The 18,154-nt window shown below is 37.2% G+C and overlaps 1 protein-coding gene across 3 annotated transcripts in view; it reads left to right on the forward strand.

Moving 5' to 3' along the window:
* The window catches only part of USP10 (ubiquitin specific peptidase 10), a 58,210-nt gene that overhangs the window by 19,402 nt on the left and 20,654 nt on the right, over positions 1 to 18,154 (forward strand). For 2 of the 3 annotated variants that reach the window (XM_072872513.1, XM_072872515.1), the window contains exons 2-5: positions 2,380 to 2,448; positions 5,557 to 5,602; positions 10,491 to 11,516; positions 17,456 to 17,547. In XM_072872513.1, coding sequence (XP_072728614.1) covers positions 2,380 to 2,448; positions 5,557 to 5,602; positions 10,491 to 11,516; positions 17,456 to 17,547 — 1,233 coding nt within the window. Of the gene's footprint in view, positions 1 to 2,379; positions 2,449 to 2,560; positions 2,630 to 5,556; positions 5,603 to 10,490; positions 11,517 to 17,455; positions 17,548 to 18,154 lie in introns of all 3 variants that reach the window. The other variant, XM_072872514.1, reaches the window with a different exon arrangement.

Raw genomic sequence — 18,154 nt, forward strand, 5'->3', positions numbered from 1 at the left:
TTACTGAATCTACAGTTTGTGGCAACAGCCTGCACTTCACTAGAGATGATTTTTCGAATTTTGAGAACTTTTTTCTATGGTTCAACTCCCAGTCTAGTTAGTTATATCTTGATACAGCCAAGCTAAGGATTTACCATGAGCAAGACTTGACACTGATGGAAAAGCTGGTGTCTTCCCCGGTTTTCTGATGGAATGGTGGAGGAGAGCAAAGGGTTATCTTAAATGACCATCAGAGTGCACTCAAGATGAATGAGAGTGGTAAGCTATAAGATACTGGGCCAAACTGACCTGCTTTTATCCATAGCCATAATATTTGTGACTAGTGACTGTTAAAGTGAATAACCTTCCACGTGCCAAGAATGTGTTGTTAGTGGTATTTTCCAGTCCTCTTGTCTATTTTGTCAGGTTACTCAACTCCTTTTTCAGCTTCTTTCTATCCCAGTATCTCTGCGCTGTCCTGAATGTTCAGATGCTATTCAGCTAATTACAACTGGTGGTGGAAGTTTATAGAAACTTCCAGGGGCTATGAAATGCCAACGTCAGGCCTTTGTATTGGGAATGTTTCATTTTCTGTAAACTAAATACAAGCTCTCATGTTAGTGTGGGTTTTTTGTGGTCTTGTTAGGTACTTACTTTTTTCCATAGAAATGTAGATGCAAAATATCTGGAAGGGTGCAGGAAGGTAATGTTGGGAAAAGACATTTTATCTTGGGTTTGTTGTGCAGAGTTTCAGGCACAGGGGTAACAAAATTCTTAAGAGCAGCTGTACTAAAATTGATGATATTTAGACCTTGTGTATTTTTTTACATCTACGCAGTTTCAGTTCTGTGCTTGTGCACTCAGGTAGTGCTACCATTAGTTTTGCGCAACTCATTATTTAGCAGAACTCTGGAAGAGTACCACAGAATCGTATAGGTTGGAAAAGACCTTGAAGATCATCAAGTCCAACTGTAAACCTACCACTACCAAGACTACCACTACACCATGTCCCTAAGCACCTCATCCAAACTTTTAAATACCTTCAGGGGTGGCGACTCAACCACTTCCCTGGGCAGCCTGTTCCAATGCTTGACAACCCTTTCAGTGAAGTAAAATTTCCTAATATCCAGTCTCAACCTCCCCTGGTGCAACTTGAGGCCATTTCCTCTCGTCCTATCACTTGTTACCTGGGAGAAGAGACCGACCCCCACCTCTCTACAACCTCCTTTCAGGCAGTTGTAGAGAGTGATGAGGTCTCCCCTCAGCCTCCTTTTCTCCAGGCTGAACAACCCCAGTTCCCTCAGCCGCTCCTCATCAGCCTTGTGCTCCAGACCCTTCCCCAGCTTTGTTGCCCTTCTCTGGACACGCTCCAGCTCCTCAGTGTCTCTCTTGTAGTGAGGGGCCCAAAACTGAACACAGTATTTGAGGTGCGGCCTCACCAGTGCTGAGTACAGGGGCACGATCACTGCCCTAGTCCTGCTGGCCACACTATTTCTGATACAAGCCAGGATGCCATTGGCTTTCTTGGCCACCTGGGCACACTGCTGGCTCACATTCAGGCGGCCGTCAACCAACACGCCCAGGTCCTTCTCTGCCAGGCAGCTTTCCAGCCACTCTTCCCCAAGCCTGTAGCGTTGCATGGGGTTGTTGTGGCCCAAGTGCAGGACCTTGCACTGAGACTTGTTAAACCTCATAGAATTGGCCTCAGCCCATCGATCCAGCCTGTCCAGGTCCCTCTGCAGAGCCTTCCTCCCCTCAAGCAGATCAACAGTCCTGCACAACTTGGTGTCATCTGCAAACTGACTGAGGGTGCACTCGATCCCCTCGTCCAGATCATTGATAAAGATATTAAACAGGACTGGCCCCAGCACAGAGCCCTGGGGGACACCCCTTGTGACTGGCCACCAACTGGACTAAACTCCATGCACCACCGCTCTTTGGGCCCGGCCATCCAGCCAGTTCTTTACCCAGCGAAGAGTACACCTGTCCAAGCCATGAGCAGCCAGTAATTCTTGTTTTTTTCTGTTGTGAAGGGTAGGTATCTGTTGTTTTAGAAAGTAAACCAGCTTGTGTCTAGGGCTTACATGAACTGATGCAACTTCTCACCCTACGTGTTGTTGGTTTAAAACTGGTCACAGGATGAGCTGCAGTTTGTGCTGTGATTACCTCTAGTGGGAATTTGAAGGAAAATGCATCGTATACAGTTTTAGAGCCTAAAGTACTTTGCTAAAGACTTGGGAAGGAATTCAGATGAGATTTGGGACGCAAACAGGTGAGTTTCTGGCTCTGAACACACAGGTCTTCTTGAATGCTGGTATCTTAATAAATTTTACCATGAATTTATTAATTGTATTGAATATGAATCTTTCTTTAACAAAAATCCTTCTCTTTTATTTTTAGTATATTTTTGGGGAGTTCAGCCCTGATGAATTTAATCAGTTCTTTGTGACTCCACGATGCTCTGTTGAGGTAAGATCTACTTTAAACTTCTTTTAAAAATAACATTTTAAAGCTGCATCTCTTTGTGTGATTTGAAATACAACAATGAAATGATTTTTTTATCATTCTCTTATCTTGCTAGTTTACAAACTGAAGATATTGAACAGGAGTCTACTTTCCATGTATGTGGATGTTAAGGCAATTTTTAGAAGTAAGAAATTAATTATTCCACCTTCTGCTTGTCATCTTTCAGAGCTGGAATAGCTGACATTGTAGTGATAAGATGTTAAAAATGAGTTATCCAGCCCTATTAGCTTTGATTTTGTTTGTTTGTTTTTTAGAGGTGGATATAGAGAAAACTTTCAGCAGTGTTCTTGGTTGTAAGTAAGGTGGGCTTCTAAATCTTGTGAGCCTTTTGAAGCACAAGGATTCTTAATATTTTTTGACAGGTGGAGCACTGCTAACCATCAAAGCTATGCTTACAAGGAAGGCTATGCGTGAGGTCTGAGAAATGGATCAATAATGACCTAATTACAGTGGCAGTGAGAGCCACAGAGTAGAAACAGTTGTCTTTGTGTGTTTGAGTTCATAACATACTACAGATAGTATTGTAGACTCTTATTCTCTGTAGTTCTTGGTAGAAAGTGAAGAAACTGTGTTCCTTTGTAGGGAAGAGTATTGTGCCATTGTCCTCATCTCCGAACTTTAAAAATTATTTTCCTCTAGGTCAATTTCCATGTTTTTCCTCCAGACATTTCTATTCAAGTATTTCAATCATGCTTCCATCCTCCCCCCTCAACATAAAGGAAATGAACACTTCAGCTGTAGGTGGGGGAATTCTTTTGTCACATTTTACAAATCTGACGACCATTGTTAATGTGACTTAGTTTCCTGTAACTTAATTTTCCAAGTATAATTAGCGTAGTATACTGCTAAACAACAAAAGTGCATGAAGGGAGTGGGGTGGGGGGTAGAGGAAGTTTAGAAAGAAAAAGATAGCTTCTACTTGCCTTTAGGGATAGCTTTGTATCTTCTCTGGTATGTTGGAAGCAATGCAGAACAGATCTTCAGGTAATACATGTTTCTTCTGATTATATTGCTGTTTTCCCACCATTAAATACAGTAGCAGCAGTGTGACGTTTGCCTCCTATGTAGTGTCACCTTAAGTGTCCTACATCAGCTATTCTAACGCTTACATTGTGGAAGGTGAAAATGTCATATCATGACTTCTGTAAAGCTATTCTCATAAAGTATGTTGAGGAAACATGAAGCTACAGCGTTCAAACCAATCTTACTTCATTTTATAACTGTCTCAAGTGTACCACTTACTGGTTAGCTATCAAAATAAAAAACTGTGTTGAAAAATGTTCCTTAAGTTTGTCCTTGATCTGGTTCAGTTCAATGTTTTAATTATCTGGATGATGAAATAAAAATTATGCTTATTAGTTTTTCACTGTGCAGATATTTCAGAAAAAAGTGGTCTGAAAAAAATAAGGTGAAATTCAAGAAGGACAAAACTGAGATTATAATACTGCAGTGGTGTTTGACATACATTCTGTTGAGGGCAGTGCCAGCTCTGGGAGTCCCAGCATCTGTTGATGCTGGTGTCCTTCTGAAGTCCCTTACCTATAGAGTGAAGGGTGGACTGACGCAAGTGACTAGTTAAAGCTAAAAGTTGTCTAGAATGTCTCTTTTTACATGGCATTTTTAATACACGTTCTAGCAGATACATCTTGACTGAGATGATTCAGATGACCCAGTTGCATCAAACAGGGCAACTTGGAAATCTCTACTTTGCAAAGGTGCTGTTGATTAACCAGATGTGTAGGGGACCAACAGGTGGACTACTTTTTTTTTTTCTTTTTTACTTTTTATTTTCTTAAGCCCTTTGAATTGGAGAAAAACAAGAATTACAAGTTTTATCATAAACTGTTGACTGTAGACTTTGAGTTAACTTTTTTAGCTCTAACTATAGCATTATATTGAATCTGTGTTCAAAATTAATATGGATAATAGGTTCTTAACAGCTTGAAGCCTCTTTCTGGCCCATTGATTCTCATTTTTGACCTGAAAAGTTGATGTATTAAGATGTATTATGGCTTATAAATTGATTTTCTGGTATGTTTTCTTTTTATGCACTTTTTTATAATGGTATTTTAGGAATATTTTTCTTGACACTTTCGATGCACTATTGTCTACAGTGCTTTAAGAAAGCAATATGTAAGTATCTATAGCTTTAGAGAACTGAAGACTTAAATGGAGAAGTCTTTGATATTTGTTACGCCATTATAATTAATATTTAGAATAGCATTATAAAACTGCACTATGCCCTCAAAGTTTTATTTCCCACTGCAGAAATGGTTCCGCTGTTCTCCAGGGATCTGCTGGACTGCAGTGTAGCAATGGCTACCAGTTCATGCAGGCACAGGACAAGGCTTTCAGCTGCCAGGGGAGTTTGGGAGCAGGCAAGGGGGGGATTAGAAATTGCCTACTTGTGGTTACACAATAGCAGGGGTTCTGTCGAGCACTGAGTCCATAAAGTGATGCCAGTGTTTTATACTAGATATATTTACAATCCAGATAGAAACTGTATGCTCTGGTTACATTATGCTTAGGCTGACGATGATAAATTTTTGGTTTTGTTAAATGTGATTAAGAATACAGCTTAGCTGAAACATTTCAAGGCAACACTATAGCTGAACCAGGTTGAGAGTCAAAAGGTTTAGGTGTGACTGTTGTCTGTGCAAAACTTTGTTTCATACTTTCACAGGTAATTTGGTCTATCTTCAGTTTTTGTCTAAAAAGAGGATATGTTCCTCATTTTAAAATCATGGTGAGTTACTGTTGATGAAGGAAGATCCTGATGCTGTGAGGTGAATTGCTTGAGAAGTTGATGAGCCTATGGTGTGTAACCAAGATAATCTTTATCTTTCAGTAATTGTGGTAATCTTCAAGGACACTTGAAGTTACAGTGTGGGATTTGATAAATGTAGAAGCATGAGTTCAAGACATACTCTCAGAAAATCAAACCTTAATAATGATGTTATTTTTAAAGGACTCAGATGTTTCAAGTGAAACTGATATAAAATGTTAATCGTTGCCTTATCTTTAAATAAGTTTCATTTCTTTTTTGTACAGCTCCCCCCATACAATGAAACAGTTTCATGTGGTATTAAGTCCACAGGTAAGTTTCATGTTGGTAAGAAATCAACATCCATTTTTTTTTTAAACTTAAAGGCTGTGACACTTTCCTTAGATTTACTACAACCTCTCCTTAAGTTTAATCTTTAGAACTCATTCAGCGGATATATATGCATATATTTGGCAGGTTAGTTTTTTTTAAACACCATTATTGAATGACATCCGTGAGAGTATTTGAAAATACTGCATTCAACTTCAGCTAATTAGGGTGAACATGCTTACTTCTCCTTGATTGTGCTACCACACAATCTTAATGTCTTGCAGAAATATTGTAGGATGTAGATGTAAAAAGGTGGGGGGCTGAAGCTTGCTAGAGAACTTGTACTGAAGAAATAAGTAACTAGGGTGGCATTCAGCTGGCCCTCCTGTAAGAGCCGTAGCATGAGTATTTTCTGGCAGTTGCAACCTGAAAATGGCTCTGCAAGCAGTGCTCTGTTCAGTGTTCCCTTTGACTCTTGTTTCTGTCTGGCTCAGCTATTTTTTTGGAAATTTTTTTTTCCCCTGTTCTCTTTTGGTGAAAGTATGACTCTTGATGTAAAAATGCATTACAGAGTTCCCGTTTTAAAGCTATAACAGTCACACGTCTACTCTGTCTCAAGCCATACACCTTACAACCTGGCCTTACTTCATAGTTAATATAAAGTTAACAGTTAAGTAGGAGTTGCCATGTGATCATCACTCTATATAGTTTAAACCAAACTTCCTCAGTATTTTAAGCAGAAGGTAAATTAGTGTTTGTTTTTTTCGCTGAACCAGGGGAGAGCAAGGAAGCTGAGACTTACCCAGATGTATATGAGTGATACAAATGACATCCAGATCTCCTTCAAAATAATGCAAGTGTCTGGACATTTCTCAAAAGTACTTAAGAGGACCAAAATGCACATATTAATGTTTAAGAACACCTGATCATTATGCTTAGCGACTTTGGCCTTGTATTTAAAGGTAAATAAGATAGCTAGTCATAAAGAAGGACAGCAGGTCCCATTTGAAAGAAGATGTGCAATATTTCTGAAAATTCAGGAGCTTTATTTAGTACAAGACCAGTTTTGGGACCCCGAGTAGTTCTAAGTAGGAGTTTGAAATGTTCATTAAAAGGACCATATGGTAGGAATTGTCTGTTGTTGATGACAGGGGTGTCCAGTCATATATTGCTTTGTCTAACTGTGGATTTAAGTTCTGTTCTTTAAGACTGAGATTTTAATGTTCACAAGCCATACAGAAAGTTGGTTTGTACAAATGTTTTTCAGATCATTCCTAGACCCTCAGAGAACCCCTCCCAGCCCTGAGATTAGGTAATGACAGCAAATTAGGTTTTGCCTGAAAAATGTCTTTAACAAGCCTGCACTGTACTGTGCATGCATATTATCACTGTGATGGTTGCATAAGAAGCTGTGGAAACTAAAATGGAATGCTATGCTTATGCAGAATATTTATAATTATAATGAGATGACACACACTGGCCATGTCGTCACCCCCCCATAGTCTAATTTTTTTCCTATACTTATCTTCAGTATTTAACTTATTACAGAATTAGAAGATCTGTTAATACTTACTAGGAATAATGAAATCACGGCTGAAGCTCGAATATGCAGAACTCTGTTCAGACTAATTAGTACTATGTATTCACAGCTTTGGTTATTGTACATAGCCTTTGTCCTTGGAGCATCTGTTGATACTTGTTTCAATATGCATGTCATGTTGTTCATGACAGATAGATCTGTTTCAGTCCATTCAGAAATAGCACTGGGAACTAGATTGAAACAAAGATGCCCAGAAGCAAAGTGGAAAGTCAAAACAAATAGAAAAAATTACCTCTCATTTTTTCAAAGGAACTTGACATGATGTTACGGCAAATGAGCTTCTGCCAGTCATCCCATAGACTAACTATACAGTAGCTACTGGTATTTATTATTCTGATCCTGCTGTAAGATGTAAAGTTTAATTCCTCAGCTGTAACTTCCTAATTTGTATGTTAAATGCTAGAATGTCAGTTATGCTCTTGGCAAGATTTTAGCCTACGATGTTCATGTTGCACTTTCAGCTACGTTACCATTGTGCCGTAATTGTAAGGGACATGTTTTGTTTTCTGCTCCTCACTTGCCCTGAGTTGGCTCTTGTGATTGTCTAGTGTACAGTAAGCTGATAGGTTCACCAAAACAAACAAAATTTCTGGCTTGGATTATTTTTTTTTGCTAGGTTAGCTTTCAGTAACACAGGTGCTGGAACCTTGCTGGAGTAGAGGAGGAGAACAGGAGTGTGGAACTGAGAACTCTGACTTTTGGCTGTGGTAGACTTAACTTGCCCACGAAGGGAAGCCATGTTCTTTGTTTCGAAGCAATTATTATTTTTTTAACTGGGATTTTGGAAAAGAAACAGAAGTCCCAGATTATTTTGAATTGGTAGGGATTTGAAATGTGCCCGGTAGTTCATTCCTATCGTGGTTGGAGGAATATTAGACATTACAGTTGTAACAGTAAAAAGCACAAGCAACAAATGGTAACAAGCTAGCTCTTGGTTCATGCTTGAACTAACAAGTTGCTCCATAAGTAGATGAACTAATGAGGAGTAGTTTTGTTGTGGATTTGTGTCCCATATCCCTTAAAACCCATGCCCTGCATTTGCAAGCAAATGAAGCTGTGGCTGGTTTCTAGCCGTGTATGTCCTGACAGGTCAGCCAGTGCATAGCACTGATAGCCAGTTAGTGTTGCTGCTAAACAGTTAGGTGATGCCTGAGATCTCCCAGCCCTTCCCTCTTAAGTGGATATCAGGCAGCAGCTTTCCACCTCCTTGCCTCTAGGCTGCTGATTTTTTTTAAAATAAACTTAAGCCCTCTTTTCTGGTTGGTGATAGCTAGTCAGTGATTGCAGAAGTAGCTGGTGAATGGTGGATTGACAGGCATGGTGTTATAAAATGCTTTCTCATGGGTGTAGGGGAGAGGTGAAGAAAATTTGAAATTCAGGCTCTTGTTAACATGATTTAGAGAAATCTGATGTGTACGGAGAGTTCTTATCTCTCTTTTTTTGTTTGTTTCCTTTAGTCTGACTGGCAGCGAGATTGAAATTGATGTGTGAAATGTGTTTACTTCTCAGGTTAATAGATCAAAGCAGAAAAGCAATTAACATCTGTATTATATAACTCTGTTCATTAATTTGTAACATGTTGGTATTGCATGTCTAAGTCAGACCTCAACACACATTGAATGTTTGTTACTCTTCATTTGATATTAAAAAATATGTACCCTGTAGATTCTTGTTTCTTTCACTTTTTTTTTTTAAAAGCTAAAATTTTTGTCAGTGAACTTTTCTAGAAGGTATTTGGAGAGTTTCAGAACAGTTATGTTGGCAGTTATGTATCAAAACATTCTCCACTAGACTCTGTCCTCCCATGGGATTATTTCCTTAGGTGTGCGAATAACTTTTTTCCCCTTAGGAACTGTTTTGTGCTTTTTGTTGCGTGGTGGGTTTTTTTTGTTTGTGTGTTGGTTTTTTTTTTTTTTTTAAACCAAACCCACCTCATTTTTAATGAGTGTCTGTGGTATACTTGACAATATGTGTTTGTTGACGTGTCTTACATAATGTAAGTTGCACAAAATCTTTAAAGTTTAGTGGTGTATCCACTTAAATTCCTTTGGAAATAGTATCTAGTGTTGTTTGATTCTCTAGTAACAGTCTTAAAAATTTGACATGTGTTTTTTTAGCCTTCCATCTTTGACGAAACAGAAAATATTAAAATGAAAGTCTTTCAAACAGTAGCATATGTATCATAGAAGGACCTACAAAACTTTAACTGCTAAAATGTGAGCTTACCTTTGACGTTCCTGAGACTCAGTTTCATTAATATTATCTGTTTATTTGATAGTTAGGGAAGCAGTTGTAACTGAAGTATTCACTGTTACTAGTTAGCATGTATGCATTATAAAACTAATTAAGTTCCATGAAATTGCAGTACTTTGTGACTGACAATATTTTGTGATACTGCAGCCTGCCATGAGAGTATTTCTTAGCATTTCGTTAAAGAGCATGTCAAAGTTCCAGGGTAAATAAATAATAATTAAAAAATAATAAAAAAACCAAAACCCAACCCAAAACAAACAAAAAAACCCAAACTCAGTCCTGTTCACAAATTTTTCAGTACTGCTTGTATGTACAAGTTGAACACTGACTTATGTTGAGGCATATCTGTTGTATTTCTTGTCATAAAATCATATAGTCAAATCATATTCTCATATAGTAATAAATTTAACTGTGATTAATAAGATATTGATGAGCCTAGACTTTCAAAAGCTGTAATTGCAGTGTTTCCATACAATTGAGAGAATTTTTTTCAGTTATTAAGGATTATGATAAATATTTACACATCAGGAAAACCAAACCAAACAACCCCCCCCCAAACCAAAGTCCACATATGGAAATTGTTTTTAAAAGTTAAACAGGTAGAGACTTGGATTTTGTAATTGTCAGTGGAAAAGACTGGCTTTAGAAGAAGTGTGGAGATAAATATTGCACCATATTTTATATGCAATTATCCAGTAATTAATTTAATGCAGAATATTGCTAAAGTCACTGGGCTTTAATAGTTTTTCTTAATAGGTTAATTTAATAGGTGTTATTTGCAGGAACTGTGCCGTGATCTGGAAAATTACATACTCTGTTTAAGAAAACCTGAATCATACTCTGTTGTCTTCAGGAAAGTCATGTTTTGAAATGGCCTTCAGGATTCAGATAAGAGAATAAGAATTATTTTAGTTTGAGGGAATGTAGTTTGTTTTCTGAGTTGCAGGAAAATATGGGGTTTTTTTCTTGATTTTTTTTTTTTGGTAGCTTTTTGATTAGATGTCATTCATTAACTCAGGTTTGCTTTCTCTTGTCCAGGGGAAGAGTATCAGAGAATTGAATTTGGTGTTAATGAAGTTATTGAGACACAGTCCTCTGTACTAAATAACACAGACTACAGTATTTCAAGTACTCTGAATCCTCAGGCTCCAGAATTCATTCTCAGTTGTGCACCTGCTCAGAAAACCCCTGATGATAGTCTCGGTGAAACAAACTACAACTCCATTGACTGCCAGTTCACTGATCCAACCCTTGCTTTGGACAGCGGTTCTAATGCTGAAAACGATGGCTTATCTGGAGGCCTTGGACAAAGGGAGCGTAAAAAGAAGAAAAAAAGACCGCCTGGATACTACAGTTACTTGGAAGATGTCAGTGATGGCATTGCTCCCACGGAAGCTCTTGTAAATGGCCATGCAAATTCATCGGGACTAAACAGTATAAGCACAGAGGATACGGAACTGACGGGAGACATACACTCCCTGGCCACACCAAGGACTTGCAACAGCCCGGACAATTCTGTGGACTTCATTAATGAAGCTGTCTCTGATGATTCTGTTTCTAGCGCACTAGACAATACCAGGACTGCAGGGCAGCCTGAGGTATGCCGTGTTACTAATTCTGAACAGTTTTGCATCCCCTCAGAGACTGGCAGAGATAGCCCTTTAAGGACAGCTGTTGTACAGTCTTATGCTGGTACTGATACTACTGAAAATCTTGGCGTTACTAATGGACAAACACTTGAATCCTCTGGTGAGGACACAGCTGCCAATGGGGTAGAATTGCACACTGTGGAAAGCACTGACTCAGACCAAGCTAAGCCTGAGGAAGCTTCACCTTCTACTGAGGCAACAGTCCCGGTTGCAGGATCAGTCCCTGTTAATCAGCCTGCAAAATCGTGGGCTAGTCTTTTTCACAATTCCAAGCCCTCTGCTTCCACATCTGTGGTCTATGTTGAGACTAAGTATACCCCTCCTGCCACATCTACTCTGGTCCCTGAAAAACAGGTTGAAGTCAAAGAGGGACCTGTTCCAGTTTCAGAGGATCCTGTAGCCATAAAGATTGCAGGTATAGTTAATACACACGAGTGGATGTTACACTGGAAGGGTATTAACTCTGCTTGTAAACAGGAGCGTGCAATATTGATAGAGAAGATTCCTCTGTTAATGTTCTTAATAAGATGACTGTTCAAACACTGCTATGAAAGATGTAATTTAAATAAGCTAGTTTTGTTATCCCCCTGAGTAAATGTTCTGGTGAGACATTGCCATGTCATTATCCCAGATGCGGTACAACTATTGCTACTTATCAAACAATATGTTTAAGTGATCTTTGATTTTAAATAGGCTGGTTGCATTCAGCTGTGTGCTACTGTAGTAGGGAGAACACGTTAGAAAAGTTTATTCTGAAAATGGTGTGTTATGTTATCCAGTATTTATAACCTTGTAATGCATTCCATTATGAGAAGAGTATTAATGTATTTATGCCAAAGTGGCTGAAATTCCTGGACACTTACAGTAGCTTGAGTGTAATGTCTAAATAGATCCTGCTTCAGAAATTCTAATTTAGGAAATAGTTTTTATATTGATTTGCTGTTTGAGAGGTCGGTCTTTCAAATTTTGAAGAATTATCCTTAACCATTATAAACAATATTATTTGATTCAGAAACAATGCTAGCTATCGCCTGTTCAAGAATAACCATAAGAAACTGTCCAGAGGGTACATCAGGAAAGGCAATGCGTGATATAAAGGCTTTGACCGTTGGTCCTGTCATATTTGTGGTTCTAATGAGAAATACTAGAATGTGCCTGAGATTTGTTTTTGCACATTCGGTCATAAAATATGAAGAAAAATATCCAGTTGGTTGCATTTTGTGTCACTGACTTATAAGTGTTGGAACAAAAATAGTTATTTCAAATCCATGAAATAGTCTATATGTAGAAAGGCTTGTGCAAAATCCTGCTGTTTATGCTACAAGCTAATTTACAAGTACAGTGGTGTTTTGTGTGTGACAGCTTCAAGTCAAAGTTTTTGGCTTTAACCAGAAGCTGACCTGGAGATTTCTATTCAGAATACCCAGAAGTATAGGCCTGCCTCTCATCCCCTCCTTAATAATGGTTTCATTACTTAAAATTGTCTGTTGAGAGAAAAGCTGTCAGAATAATTTATACTTCTGTGTATTTTTCACTTAGGTGTCACAAAGAGTTGACCGTATTAAAAAAAAAAGTGTATAAGCAGGTGATTATGGTTTGTATGAACCCATACAAGTGAAGTATGTTGTACTCTTAAAATCTTAAGCTATCACTTGGTAATGAGTTTTAACTTAAGACTGTTTTGTGACAACCGTAAAGCTAGAACTGCTTGCCATAGAAGAAAAAGGTTTTTTGTCTTGTCCAAGTTGCTTCAGCTTTAAGTTAACTTTCTAGACTTCTACTGTTTCTGTACTATTTTTTGCCACCAGGTGGGAGCAGAGCTTTTTATTTTGTCTTCAATGTATTAAAATAGCAATATAATTTTTATACAATTTTCTTCTGCACCTTCACTGTTAGCTAGCTGTTTTTGCAGAGGAATAATCTGACTATAGATGCTTTTCCAGTGAAAAGGAATTCATCTTCTCATTGCAGCTGACTTAAGTAGGAGTTATATTGCTGCAATTCCTATAATTCAGATGCTGCTGCTCTCAGTATGAAACTGAAAGCAGATCTGAAGTATCAAGATCTGAATGCCATGATAATCAGTACTTTGCTCTGTGGAAAAAGGCAGCTTTCTTCATTGTCTGTTATTTTTTTTAATGTTCTCTGCCCTGTTTGGGAAATAGGTACATTAGTGCTTTTGTTCATACACCCACACTCAAAAATGTTACATGAGTTTCATTTTATGATTTCCAGACAGATCATTTGCTCCATTCCATACATATTTCATTTCAAATCATCTGTCTAGGTTAACATCATTGTATAAGGGTGTATAGCAATCCTGTATGTTTTTCATAGTTAGCTGCTGATTGTGTTCCTTGTTTTCTTTGTGGCTGAGTTGAGCTCCTGTTGTTTGATTTGATGGGAAATCAGCAGTTTCAACTCATGCCAATGGGAATCAATTTTTGACCACAAGTGACACAGGGTGCTAAACGCTAAAGTATCTCGAGTTTAGCAAGCAAAATTAGTAGATCTTCTGACTTAATGTTGGAGCTCTGAGGCCCTCCTGTACAGTTTTTATTTAGAACATGTGCTAAATAAACTCAGGACACAAGAAGCTAAGTTACTTTTCCAGGGACAAATTGCTGGTTTGTGCCTTAATTTCACCAGTTATTACAAGGGAGGTTAATGATTCACAGGCACCTTGAAGATAGTTTAATGCTACGTGATTCAACCTGCAAAGATGGTTTCTTAGTCCTCACATGTAAATGAAAGCTCCACAAGATAAGGAGATGAAGACTGGGACTAGAAAATAAATAAAACAGACAAACAAATTTCATGTTAATCTTCCTGAGGAAAAAATACTGAAGATTTTAATTTTAAATTTATTTTAAAACAATACTGAAGAATTTTAGCAAGTGGCTAAGGTGTGTGGTAAGAAACTTTACTGGCAACACTAGTGAACAAGCTAAAGGAACTTCTGAAGCAGACTATGAACCATTGATGTTAATTTGGCAAAACTCCAGGCAGATAACATCAGAATGGTAGAGAAGTACAGGTATGGCACTTCCGTATTTAGAAAGGGACAACCGTACTAATTATACACCTTAGCCTAATTTAGATGCTAGGACAAATGTTTTAATAATTCCTTTCTAAGGGATAGTAAGGTTATAAATGGTCCGTATTTGTGAAAAAATATGACTTTCAGGCTTCACTTGCTGTGGTTCACAGGTACTACCCTCTGATGCATACCTGATGATAGTTAATAATGCCTTATATAATGTTCTAAGTAAGCTAGGGAAATAAGGGACTGGAAAAATAGCTGTTCTCTGAGTAGTCTTTTAACTGTTCTTGGTAACTTCAGGAAAAATTTCAATGGGAGAATCTAAAAAGATTTTCCGAATCATGTTTTCTTGCAATGTTTTCATTGTGGATGATGGAATTAACAGTGCATGTAAAATTTGTTTACAGTAGGCAGAATTTCAGATGAATTGAAGAACACAAATATTTAAGATCTGACTAAATCTGGAATGATTTTAAATTAAAAGGAGGGGAATCCAATAAATGCAAGTATGGAAGGATACACCAGAACAGAAATCAAATGCAAGCATACAGTACAAAGATCAAATGGTCAGTAATAGTATTAGAGAATAAAAGGATCTGGAATTTCTAGGGAGTTGATAAGTCTCCTTAGTAAAGCTGAAGAAGACTGAGTTTTATTTCCAGTGCGTGTTAATACCAATTTATATGGAAAAGATGGACGATAACTATGATTCTGTTGTTGCTTGAGGACTTGATGAAAATGCCAGTCTTTAGGCATTACTTCTCAAGGAAGATGTAATAGTGCAGCAGAGAAAACAGAAGTAAGATTTGAAAACCATACTGTTTTGGCAAACGTGGAAAATTTGGATTTACTTTGTCTCAGATGAGATTGTTGGAGTGATCATGGATGTAACTTCAAATGCGTAAAACAAATTCATAAAGAAGGTGGCGATTCACTGCTCTCCCAGATGGTAGCAAACAAGACAAGAATTGCTTAGTTTAATTGGTAACAAATGTTTTTCAATGTTACATATGAGAAAAAAATTTCTTATTGATAAAGCTAGGTAAGCACTAGAGCAAGTGGTTGTGGAATGGAGGTATTGCAAGGTTTGGGTTTTTTTTATAAACAACTTCAGAAATTTAGCCTGTTGACTATCAAACTGCATTCTTGCAGAAACTGATTTCGTGTAGGGTTATCCAGCAGTGTTGTCCTGGCACTTTTTATCATTGTCCAGATTTGAAGAAAGATCTGAATGACATACATAATATTTGCCAAATAATGGTCTCAAGCTAAGCGTTCAATTGCTAACGTGTAATGCGTATCCCTTCAGTATGGGGACCATATCCACATGGTTTCTCTTTCATTAAACTTTGGACTTGCATTGATTAGGGAATTACTGTGTTGGATTTTTTTTTTTAAATTCGACAGGTATTCGTAATAACACCACCTGGTGAATGAACAAAATGTTTTCTGTTTATCAACAGAAATTTCTAAACATGGTAATACTGTTCTAGATATGTTTTCAAATCAAGGCTGCATTTCACAATTCAGTATCCACCAAAGGGAACGTGAATTCTGGTTAGTGATGTGTGCTTTATAACAGGTTTTGAAATTTTAAGAAACGTTTCTCATGCTTGTAAGTGTATTTTTCTTCTGATACTCTTGTAAAAGTTCTTTTAGATATTGTGTAAATGTTAAATGAGAGATGAAAATGTGGTATTGAATGTAATTGCTGTACACAAAAATAATTCTGTGTTAAAAGAAACAAAACTCACTGCAATTGCTCTAGACATTGTTTACAAAGCAGTTTTATGACCACAAGAGGATGCTAAAGGTCCTAATAATATTTTTTAGTATGATGCAAAAATGGGGAAAAAGAGGTAACGTAAAAAGTTATTGATAGACATTAAAAATAAATATTTTTTCATTATTTTTATTCTAATTTTCAACAGCACTTAGTTATATTAACAGAAAGATTGTATGTGTGCACAACGGTTTCAGACTTTGCTGCATTAGCAATATATTCTGAAATACTTGAGCATTAGTAATTTAATAACAAATATATTCTAACACTCGCGGAAGGATTTTCATCTGCATCTGTGCTAGGTGCTAACATATTCCCTTTTACATCTTTTTGCTGTCTGCCCTTTCAGGTGTCAGGTTCTTTATGTAATAGAGGACTGATTTAAATGTTTTCTATTTTTTGGCATGTTTTTATTTGGTTGTAACTGGTGGTGTCAGCAGGAAATATGATCTTATAGGTAAAGAGATAGTTTGGAATTAGAAGGACATGGATTTTGTTTGCTATTCTGCCACCTCCTCTGTTTAGTTATGGCTTTGTGCCTCTGCTTTTCCACCTGTGTCATGTTTTCTTGTCTGTGTAGATAGACCTAGTGAATAGCTCAAACTCTTTACATTTATTCAGTGGAGCATGTAAGGGCTTTAGAGGCCCTCACATTAATTATAAAAATAAATAACCCCCTTGGTAGGCAATTGCTATGTTTATTTGCATTTTTTATTCTATCTTGTATACCTCTTGTCCTTATTTTGCAAATTTAAAATATACCAGATGCAATATTTTCCTTAAACAGTTTTTATTTAGGTACCTAAATAACAGGTCAGACTTCCTGGAAAAACTCCCCCTGTTGCTCTCAGTTTCATAACTGAGACAGACTTATTTATGTGCAATGGTTTCTAATTTTTAAACTTGGGCCACTGCTGAAGTTTTTGAAAGCAGGAGAGCAGCAGGCATTATATTATGTAAGCCTGTTATCTTGCAGATTTTAGAAGTCTTAAAGCAGTAAATAAAACATACTGTTCAGAAGACCACGTTAACATCTGTCTGTCCTGTTTGCACTAAGATATTTTTATTGTAAGATAGTGTATGTTGAAACTTGTAAACTGAGACTGCTGTATTAGCTTCATCTCTCTTCAAACCAGAAGAATTTGGGAAATACTCCAAAAAAATCATTGGAAAGGGATTACAGCTAATGGGAATTTATAGCTATATATGTATCTCTATATATGTATATAAATAAAAGTATCTGATTTTAGTAAAATAAAAACAAATAGATCTTCTCAGTTTTGAAGTTACAATTATAAGGTTTTGTACCAGCATCCTCCTGACCCAAATTCCAGGATGTCTTCGATTGAAGAAATATATCTTATTTGAAATATGAACAGTGTTTACATGGAGCAAAAATTATTTGCTGAAGTTTTTGGGAATCTTGTTAATTGATTTGCATTATTTTGTAATGCGTCAACAGGTACTTGTTTTGATGGCTAGCATGTACATTTTATTGATGCTCAATTTACTGTTTCTCATTCTGCAGAAATACTGGAAAATGTAAGACTAATACATAAACCAGTGTCTTTGCAACCACGAGGGCTGATCAACAAAGGAAACTGGTGCTACATCAATGCTGTATCCTTACCTTGGAAAAAATTAATACACTTAAGTTAAAATTTGTATACTATATCTGTCAAAGTTTCTCTGGATTATTCTGGTAGGCATTTTATAAAAGTGTTTGTCTTCTCATATCCTGCTACTGCGGTTAAAATGTTTAAGGGTAGCATCTAGAAATCCAAGGGTGTTTTGGATTGTTGAACCTTGTGTCCAGGGTTCCCCTGCAGTGGGTTGTACAATCCTCTTTGCAATTTGTTTCTGTTACTTCTGTCAAAATACTTCAGAACTATGATTTTCTCACGACTGAAAACCTTCTTGTAATTTCTAGTTGTGTTTACTCATGACTCTTTGTGCAACAACATAAGTGGTTATTTCTCTCTTGTACTTGAAGTAACTATTCTTACTCTTAGGCTTTGTTTTGGCAATTTCGTAAGCAGATCACTTGGTTTTCTGTTGAGCAGGCTGTCGCTATCATATCATCTGTGCAGATGCAGTGTTTAAAATAATCCTTTTACAATGAGATGGAAGATTAGCTTACTTTTAATGTATTAGAATTGTATTCCCCTGCAAAAATAACTTTTACCTTGGGTAACAGAAGTCTTCCTTCTTCAGTGCTGTATTATAA

Source organism: Ciconia boyciana, chromosome 9, assembly GCF_034638445.1.
Source record: "Ciconia boyciana chromosome 9, ASM3463844v1, whole genome shotgun sequence".
NCBI classification, from domain to species: domain Eukaryota; kingdom Metazoa; phylum Chordata; class Aves; order Ciconiiformes; family Ciconiidae; genus Ciconia; species Ciconia boyciana.